We start from the raw sequence: 9,982 nt of genomic DNA, 5'->3' as shown, positions 1-9,982 counted from the left end.
ATCCAGGATCACCAATCTTAGGCTCAGAGAAGCCGGGTAATCCAGAGAGAGCCATATTAAGTTGAATGTGTTTTGTGGTGGAGGCCCTTGATCTAAGAGTTTGTTTTCCCCTCCAGCATGTCTTTGTCAGCTAACTAACTTGGAAGTAATGGGAGAGAAGGAGAGAAGGCAAAGTATCATCTCTGTTTCCTTGATAAGCCCCAAAATTAGACCATAAGAGTCCTTCAGTCTTGTCCTGAACCAATGGATGGAAAAACACTTAAGAACTAATGGGCTATGTCCATTATGGAATCAGTGTTGGGTGTACCCAGTTCACGGGTTAGTGAGCGTAATTTTTTAATGGAACCATTCTTTTGATGTTGCAGGGTGTTTGCAGATGATCCTGGACAGATGATATACATGATGAGCAGGTATGAACTTTGCTTTGACCCTGAATAATGAAGTTTATAATATTTTGTTTTCAAATATGAGTAGCATGTGTCTCTAATCTCTTGTCTCTCCCCACAGAGTTGATACCCGTATGCAGACAGAGATGCAGACCTGAGACAGAAAAAGATCAAGAAGTTCACTGGAAGACACTCATTAGAGGGCTGTTGCAGTTATGTGACACAGGAACATAGATTAAAAGCATTAGCTGTTTTTCCTTTGCACTGACTGCCTTGTACACTGTTGTGCACAGCCCTTGTTAACATAGGTAAATGTAAGCCCACTTTTAATAATAGGTGGTGGAGAGGTACAGCATGAGTGAACGCACAACTAAGACGTAGAGGAATGTCCTCAGTGATTGATGTATGTCACCTCCACCAATGTAACATTTATATTTTCACTTTCAGATATTTGGGAAGCAGAGAGAATGTAGCAGAAAAATGCAATACAAAGGCCAAGTTCAGTGCATCCTTCTTTTATTTCTTTAAACTCCATTTTGAGACTTGCACTGAGATGATATTTTGATCTTGCTACCGTTCTATGCAACTACAGTTGCTGCCCGCAGCTAAATTTGTGTTTTAAATATCAGATTGCAGTAAATCTGTTATAATGTAGGCATATGAATGTTATTAACAATTATCAGATATTTTGGTGTTTGTGTGAGGGCGCAACATTTAACAAGGAGCTAATTTTGAATTTTGGAAGTGGTACTTGAGTTTTAAGGGCACAGGTCTCAACCCAATAGACAAATGGCTATTAAGAGTTCATAATTTGATAAAGGATTTTTATATTTTTCACCCTAAGAAACTTCATCCACAGTAGTACCTACAGTAAACTGGAAACAAGAACAACATTATTTGAGTGTGAAGATTCATTATTAACATTGGAAATACGTCTGCTTTGTCCACTTATTGGAAATTTTCCAGAGCTTTCAGCTTCATCTTGTGGCCTTTATCAGTGGATGGATTTTGCTCAGTTGTCGTGTATCTCTATTCCGATGTGAGACCACCTGTTATTACTTGATTGACACTTTATACTGAGGTCACAAGTGCAAACACTCCATCTGCTGATTAAGATCACAAGATAACACTAAAAGCCCTGGGAGTGAACCATGTGTTAAGATGTTTTGGTTTTTTTTGTCAGAACTGAGAAACAAAGAATTGTGTGTGTGTGTGTGTGTGTGTGTCTAAAGAGAGAAAAGTGATAGTGGTAAGAGCATATCATATGGGAATCCTCTCTCTTGAAACAGTATGTCAATGTTATATCCCTTAAATGAAATAAAAGTGAAATTATACTTTAAAAATATGTACCTCTTTGCAAGCCTGTAAGATTATTGGTCTGCCAGACATTTTTGTATTCCCTCTCTTTCTTAAAGGTTTTGCATTTGAACAAGACCAGCAGATAAATTTGGTCTCCCTTTGTAACTGAGACAGAGAATATCAGTCTTGTTTTGTACGCTAAATAAACGGGAAGTATTTTTAAGCACGAGTTTTGCTCATAGGTTTTGCTGAATATATTACACCAGGCCCAGTACCTCACATGCCAGGCCAGTAGGGGTCGCTCACAAACAAAGCGAATCCTGTTCAGAGCTGGGACTCAGATGCACCACCGGGTCGTCATCCTATTCTGCTGGGACAAAATAAAAATGCATTGTGATGGAAGTTATTTTTAACAGTTGTATCTAATTTTGTTTGTGCCAAGTGTTTCGGTTAATAGCAGGCGTGTTTTTGTTGATTATTTGTGCAATCAAAGATCTTCGCTTTCAGTTGTGAGCAGTTTGTCATAAACATGGCTCCAACGATTCAGACTCAAGCTCAACGAGAGGACGGACACAGGTAGTTAAAAATGCTTTTATAAGTTTCTTAACCCAGCTGGATCTCTGCATTTGACTTTTTTTTTAAAATTAACGTTAATGTTAAACCAACTTTGAGTCCGTAACGTTCATTACGTTTCTCAGTTTTTATTTGTGTACAACGTTGGCTAACAGTGCCACTTTGCTAGCTAAGTACACCAGCAAGCTCAACGTCAAGTTAACTTATGCTAACATGCTTGCGAAGGTAAATAATCCTATCAATTAGCGTCAGTTAACTAACTTAGATAAGTGAATTGGGTCATTCCGTACAGTTGTTGTAACGTACAGTTGAGACAAATAAAACGGCTGACTTTGTGTTAGTGGTAGTGTAAGCTAGCCAAGGTTAGCCCGTCTAAATGCTAGCAGCTACGTCTGTAAGTTGACGGAAACAAGCACCTGGAGTCAGCGTGAAGTTAATTAACTAATGCACAGAAAAGGATAAAGAACATTTCACTCTTCTCTAAAGATATTATGGATTCACTCCACAGTGCACCAGTATGTATTTTACGTTTTATTTTAATGGTACCAGTTAAATGCAACATTCATTGACCGCATTATCACGTACAGCAGAACAGTCTTATTTAACTCAATGCAACAGCTTTGTTCACTCAGTAAATGAAGAATATTTGCAAAAAGGGAATAAACACAAAGGTGTAGTTCTTCAGTGGTATGCGAGCAGTAGAGATACGTGGTTTCTTCAGTGACTCTCAGTATAACAACGTGTAACATTATCTGTCCATCCAAGCACTGAGAATAACACAGTAGGACATTATGGAAGGTTTTCAGTTTAACTGTAGTTTATGAGAGATGGTAAAAGTTTTGACAGACTGCTTTCTCTTTCAGTAGACCGTCCTCTCACAGAACTGTCCCAGAGAGGTGAGTGGATTTACCACTGTTTTGTATTTGCTGTCATGTACTGTAAGTAAATTAGGCTTCTTCGGTGAGGTATGTGAAAATGACTGGTTAACCACAACTGAATTACTTCTGTGCCCACAACAGGTCAGGAGTTGTCTGTCGTGTGAAGTACTGCAACAGCTTGCCCGACATCCCTTTTGATCCCAAATTCATCACATATCCATTTGATCAGCACAGGTAAATACAGACACCAGTTTGTCTCTACATTCACTGACCGTGAAGTAAAGACTTATAAACACAGATACATCTTAACATTTGTCTTTTTGCTGTGGCAGGTTTGTACAGTATAAAGCCACGTCTCTAGAGAAGCAGCACAAGCATGAGCTCCTGACTGAGCCAGACCTCGGGGTCACCATTGACCTCATCAACCCAGACACCTACCGCATAGACCCCAACAGTAAGTCTTCTGTTGTTATCACATGCCAAATTCTAATATACATTTATTCAAAGACCATCTCTATCGAATGTATGTGTAGACTGAAATGATCTTTTAAATTGTCAGTATTGTTGGATCCCGCTGATGAAAAACTGTTGGAAGAAGACATCCAGGCTCCATCCAGTTCAAAGAGGTAAGTCTGCTATATGGGCAGCTTGATGTAAATTTATGCAGAGATGTTTGGTTTACACCTTTTATTTTATTCTCTCTAAGGTCACAGCAGCATGCCAAAGTGGTCCCATGGATGAGGAAAACAGAATATATTTCTACAGAGTTTAACAGATATGGAGTCTCCAATGAAAAAGTGGAAGTCAAGTAAGTTATTTAATACTTTTACCTCAAAATCACCTAATAGTAGAGAGATCTATGATTTAATGGGTGTGTAACCTAGGTATGTTTTGTGTTTAGGATCGGTGTATCTGTCAAACAACAGTTCACAGAAGAAGAAATCTACAAGGACAGAGACAGCCAGATTTCTGCTATTGAGAAGACATTTGAGGATGCACAGAAATCGGTGAGGGAGCACATTACCATGCTGGCCAGATCCTTTTGTTGTTTAACATCCTTTATATATGAAGCAGTACAAAGAGTAACATGGACAGTAGTTTCACACTGGCTATTGAAAGACTTCATGGGCTTGCAGCTCCACTTATGGGCACTGTGCGAAAATGTCTGCAACTATTAGAATGATTAAAACATTCTCCTCTCTCTGCTATGGCTGTAGAGGTGCTCAGTACAGTGGAATACTGTTGATAATGGTCAGTTGTCAGATACAGATCAGCACATTATCCAAAATGGGCAAAATGGTGAGGTATTTGAAAAATGAGCTATGCTTTGTAAACATTCTGCTGTTGTTTCTCTCCAGATTGCACAGCACTACAGTAAACCCAGAGTTACCCCTGTGGAGATACTGCCTGTGTTCCCTGACTTCAAGGTGAGCTCGCTACTTAACAAATAATTTCACTCAGTTTAATGACCTTTGGTGTCTGTGTGGATGATTTCAAATGACATGCCATATGCACTGTAGTGGAGAAGTGCAATGAGGGGAAAAATAATAAACACTTCACGGTAAAAATACAGCAAACTTGCATGTAAGGGTAAAAATCTGTCTTTGCCCAAATGCCTTGTATTTTGTTGTCAGTTTATGGTACTTTAACTGGCACTTTTGTATACACCTCCTTGTATACACTTTCTCTTTCCTCAGATGTGGATCAACCCATGTGCTCAGGTCATCTTTGACTCTGATCCTGCACCTAAAGACATATCAGGACCAGCAGGAGTGGAAATGATGTCTCAGGCCATGATCAGGTGTCTACAAAATGTCCATTGTGTGGACGTGTGTAGCAACTCTAGTATTTTTGCATAAATACTAATTTAGATTTCGTGTCTCTTGAATACAGAGGTATGATGGATGAGGAAGGAAATCAGTTTGTGGCTTACTTCCTGCCCAATGAAGACACACTTCGCAAGCGCAAGAGAGACTCAGAGGAGGGCTTGGATTATATGCCTGAGGATCTGTAAGTAAAGCATCAACATCAAAAAAAATCCTGCATCTTTTTTGATGCATTTAAAAATTATCTTGTTACTTTGCTTGCTCTAAGTTGTATCATATTGTGCTTTTATTATTTGTAAAAACACATTTTATTTTCTGTGTTTCAGGTATGATTACAAGATAGCCAGGGAGTACAACTGGAACGTCAAGAACAAAGCCAGCAAGGGCTATGAGGAGAACTACTTCTTTATCTTCAGAGATGGAGATGGTGTTTACTACAATGAGCTCGAGACAAGGTAAATCATTGATCAGAGAAGAGATCTGTTTTTTTATTTGCACCTCAACATGAGGAAAAAGAGAAATGTTTTTTTACAGGAATAATTGTAGCCAGTGTGTTTAGATTAAGCAATTAAGTGAAGGTTTGAAAGTGTAGATAGCCATGCTTTAGAAAGTTTGGTGTTGCACGTGGGTAACACCACACGAAACAAGCATCACCACCACCAGTGATTTTTGGGACTTTCATGGGAAACTGTTCGGCCTTGTCCTCTGACAACCTTTCGTCTGTCCTGCAGGGTGCGCCTGAGCAAGAGAAGAGCCAAGGCTGGAGCACAGTCAACCACAAACGCTGTGCTGGTGTGTAAGCACAGAGAGATGAACGAGAAAGAGCTTGAAGCTCAGGTGAGTGTGCTTGTCACTTTCCCGTTGTCATATCAACAGTACACTTGCCTTTTTAACTTTCGGGGCTTTTGAGCATGTAATGATGCCTCTGGACCACTCACTGGACAGTCGTTTGTGGGTTGATGATAGTGTAACTTTGAGTTATGATAAGTGAATTGTAATAAATTATTATTTTTATGGAACTAAAAGGTACTATTTATTATAATACATCATACTGTAGTTGTTTTAAAGAATATTACGGAAGTTTTAAAAAGTTTGTGTATCACAGATTAGAGGTGTGACATTGCCCAAATAGCATTGGTTATTCTATCACACATTACAGCTACTGAACAAAGTAGTTGTAATCACAAAGCAAAAACAAAAGCAACCACAGTATTTTTTTATTTTTTAGCAACAGCTATAAGCTCGCATTCTTTATTGGTCCTTTTTTTACTAATGGCTGATGATTCCCTTCGTTGTGATTCTTAGGAAGCACGTAAAGCTCAGCTGGAGAACCATGAGCCAGAAGATGAAGAGGAAGACATGGACATGGATAAAGACATGCAGGACTCCGGTCAGTTTCTTTTATCCTCTGTCACTGCAGTTCTCATCACTTCATTTTTACTGAATTGGCGACTTGCTACACTACGGTAATGTCGGTGTGTCTGCTAAATCATTTACCCTTTGCTCTGTGTGATACTTGAATCATTGTCTCCAGGTGATGAGAAAGAGAAGGGCAGCAGCAGTGAGGCAGAGAACTCTGGTAGTGAATCCGAGAGGGAGGATGATGACCGAGAACAAAGAGGAGAAGATGACGAAGAGGATGAGGACAGAGGGAAGAGAAGGAGGAAAGCAAGTGGCAGTGGAAGCGAAAGTGGAGAGGAGAGAACCAGAGAGATGCGAGACGAGGAAGAGATCTTTGGAAGTGACGATGACAGTGACGACAACGAGCAGAAGAACTCGGCCAGGAGCAGCGGGGACGAGGGCAGTGGAAGTGAGGACGAGGGAGGGAACAGAGGAGGCAGCAGGAGTCGCAGTGCGTCCCCAGCACACAGCGATCGCAGCAGTGACCATTCAGAGACCCGGGCTCAGAGTGGAAGTGGAAGTGAGAGAGGCTCAGAATCCAGTGATGCCAGTGACAGTGAATGAGATCTGTGATCTGGACAGCATGGTGAGGGCCGTATATCCTATCTGTATGTTCAGCTCTAAACAGCGATGAATTCAAATGAATGAAATTTGTGAGCGAGATACTCATTGGTTTTGGACAGGGGACAGATCCCTTCAGTCCAGTTTTTAGATTTAGCTCAAGCATCATTAGGTATTTGTACACCATTCCTTTGTTTTTGTCTGTCAGATATTCAATACAGGATCATATAAAAATGTCTTTGTTCTCTCAGCTTTTGACATGTCATTGTGTTACAGCTTGGAAAAAGTTAATAAATTGCAGGTAAGATTTTGTAAGAAACTCAGTGGACAAAGGTTGTTGTTTTTCCTTCTTTAACAAATTTAGGGAACCTATAAGCTATCCAATAAATGTAGTCTCTTATTTCAGTTTAAGAAGTACAGGACTGTTTGTGCTCCATTTTGAAATGATAAAATATTTGATTTGTCTAGTTGATGCTCCATTCAGACTTCTGTTGGAAAATATGGGGGGGGGGGTTGTCTACATGTCCAATGAATATGGTTTCAATGCAAAACTGACAAAACATGATTGCGTATATCATAGATCATTTAATAGCAATAGCATACAAAACAGTTGAAATTAAAATGGAGGGATGCATTTCACAAAGAAAAAGACTGAAAGTACAGGAGGTAAGGGAGTTGCATGTTCAGCGAAAAAATGCCAGTTGGTTCTTCAGCCATTCCTCTGTCAAGTCATCAGCGTTTCTTGTTTCAAAGACCTCATAGAGTAAAGCAGAGAATGTCACATTCAGACGCAACATTAAAAGTATGAATAACTTGCAGAACAAGTGCAGGTATCAACTTAAAGTGAATTTTTTATTCAATCAAGTTTTGTCTTGATTGAATAATAATCTCAAAATATATTCACCAAATCACCACCAAAGTCACCAAATTTTAATGTGATTCTCATGAACACATCTGTCAGGTAGGGGTTTGAAAAAAGATTCCTGTAGGTTCAGTATATATTTGACAGATTTACCTGAAAAGGTGCTTCTCTTAACAATAAATACAATTTAAAAGTAAACTGAGTTTAGTTTAGAGGGTTTTTTACTAAGATTAAAATATAGGTCACATTTTTATATAATTACCTTTGTGAGCTCTGCAGCTTGGACCAGTTGATTCTTGCTGCCTGCATACATCATCTGTTGCTCTGGCTTACATCCTGTTAAAATGAAACTGACATTTTCTCAATGGATTCTGTGACTTGACCAGTCAAACAACAGTAAATCCAGCTGATGCCAAATTCATAAATTGGCAGTTTAGTTATTTTTCAAACAATATTTAAATCTACGGTGAGGGATTGGTTTTGATTTCTGATAAGTTGATTACTTACCCATTGGGCTGGAGAATATGAAACACAGAGGGTAAGACACTCTACCATCATCATGGACATACTTGTAGCTGTAGACAATGAATGTGCACTGTTGTTAAGGAACTCAAAATGTTGACTTTTACTGTATAAACGCATCATTTTCAAATGTATTTTGTGTTAATTTGAGAATTTTCTATATTCCCAAGAAATTCAGTGTGGATATCTGGGCTGCCGCTCTGGAAGTTCGTCTCTCAGCTCATCCAGTGAGATGTTCTGAAAGACAAATTTGAGTCTAAGGGACTTTCAACTCTGAATGAAATCACCTAAAAAGAGAAAAATTACAACACTTTTACTTGCCTCATATTCCTCCTCAAGAATAACAAGTTGTTTCTCCATGTCTATTTTCACTAAGAAATAAGAGTCATTATTTAGGCTTTTGCTTCAGTCTTATATTTGTTGATGCACCAATATTTACATGAGATTTGAATTTGTAGTGATTATGTTATAAATTAGAGGGGAGATTTGTTACTTACTCAGTATGGCAGCATTGTTGGTCTCTTTTCGAAATCTAAACTTTTTCAGTTTAGCTTTCAGACTTTCATCCACTTCACACACAACCAGAGAGCTTGACTGCAAAATGGCAAAAATATTACTCAAACTGTGTCAGTTTAAGAAATATTTAAATATCCTCATGTTCCTCTTCTTCTTATGAAGTTAAGTGGACTGGTTCGACAGGCCACAAATAGAAACAAAAAGGGTAAGAGACGTGCTTGATCTGTTCAGATGCTAAAGTCTCTATCCACCTTGCATAGATTCATTAAACATTTATAACACTATTCTGACATATTGAGGGCAGGAAATGTTTGTGCTGCAATATGCAAGCTTGTAGTTTCCTGTATGAAAGGGTGTGGGGGATGGTCGGCTTGTATTGCAATAATATGGTAAAAAAAAAAAATCTATATAGACAAGTGCATTTGAATGACAGTTCATCAAATCTGGTAAATTTCAACAGAAAAACAAAATGTTTCAAACAATTGCATCAGTTTCACCTACCATTCTCAAAGGATTCTGTTCTGCCTTCCTGTCTTCGGGATCACACCGCCTTGCTGAAACTCCACTTAGTCTGTGACAGACTGGCAGCTACTCTCAAGACTGTCATGAGAACCTCCTTAAGAGGGGAGGACACAGCAAGAACACGCATCAGTAGTGCTTCCGCTTTTCAACAGCACAAGATGATGCCGGCCTGAAGCTCAACCATATGTTTTATGAAGCAGTGTGGCCATCTTTTAATGCATGTATAATTCATTAACGGAAAAAATTCACATACCAAACCTATAAATGTTAGGATGACAGAAGAGACTGGGGCGTTTAACTTGAATAGATTCATACTGTTTGACCATTGGTTGTGTTTCACTATCACTTTACTGTAGGATTCTGTTAGTGGTCGTTAGAGTTACTTTCATTTCCCATTTTCATACAGGGAATAAATCAAATACTTGCAAGAGACTAACAAAAGCAGACAGTTACTCAAATCCTATAAACTAACAATACCACAATAGAATAACACTCTTAAATGTTTTAAGTGAAAATATAGATATATATGCAATAAATTGTACTAAACCATCAAAAGTAAAATGTCTTCATAAATAAGGCTCCTATCACATTTGTACATTTTTGTTGCACTGCTCTAGGACAACACGTGAATCAAAT

At 38.7% G+C, this 9,982-nt stretch overlaps 2 protein-coding genes across 3 annotated transcripts; one reads left to right on the top strand and one right to left on the bottom strand.

The window, feature by feature from the left end:
- Window positions 1-2,015: 2,015 nt before the first annotated feature.
- Window positions 2,016-7,247, top strand: paf1 (PAF1 homolog, Paf1/RNA polymerase II complex component). Of its 2 annotated transcripts, none has more exons than XM_041047265.1 (14): window positions 2,016-2,261; window positions 3,125-3,154; window positions 3,278-3,370; window positions 3,469-3,590; window positions 3,696-3,762; window positions 3,843-3,944; window positions 4,038-4,143; window positions 4,495-4,563; window positions 4,834-4,937; window positions 5,030-5,146; window positions 5,289-5,417; window positions 5,694-5,799; window positions 6,268-6,352; window positions 6,497-7,247. In XM_041047265.1, exons 1-14 carry the CDS (start codon window positions 2,215-2,217, stop codon window positions 6,925-6,927), a joined length of 1,608 nt encoding a protein of 535 aa, XP_040903199.1. In that variant the 5' UTR covers window positions 2,016-2,214; the 3' UTR covers window positions 6,928-7,247. The 2 variants fall into 2 exon arrangements, with proteins under 2 accessions (XP_040903199.1, XP_040903198.1); XM_041047264.1 differs by having other exon boundaries at window positions 2,017-2,261; window positions 3,122-3,154.
- Window positions 7,248-7,489: 242 nt separating this feature from the next.
- On the bottom strand, window positions 7,490-9,455 carry gmfg (glia maturation factor, gamma). Its single transcript, XM_041047268.1, has 7 exons — window positions 9,326-9,455; window positions 8,806-8,902; window positions 8,630-8,679; window positions 8,496-8,545; window positions 8,294-8,376; window positions 8,049-8,122; window positions 7,490-7,679 (listed from the first exon to the last, which is right to left on the bottom strand). Exons 1-7 carry the CDS (start codon window positions 9,326-9,328, stop codon window positions 7,608-7,610), a joined length of 429 nt encoding a protein of 142 aa, XP_040903202.1. The 5' UTR covers window positions 9,329-9,455; the 3' UTR covers window positions 7,490-7,607.
- Window positions 9,456-9,982: the final 527 nt, after the last annotated feature.

This window comes from Toxotes jaculatrix, chromosome 9 (genome assembly GCF_017976425.1).
Source record: "Toxotes jaculatrix isolate fToxJac2 chromosome 9, fToxJac2.pri, whole genome shotgun sequence".
NCBI classification, from domain to species: Eukaryota; Metazoa; Chordata; class Actinopteri; family Toxotidae; genus Toxotes; species Toxotes jaculatrix.
This window is presented reverse-complemented; position numbering and strand designations above follow the sequence as displayed.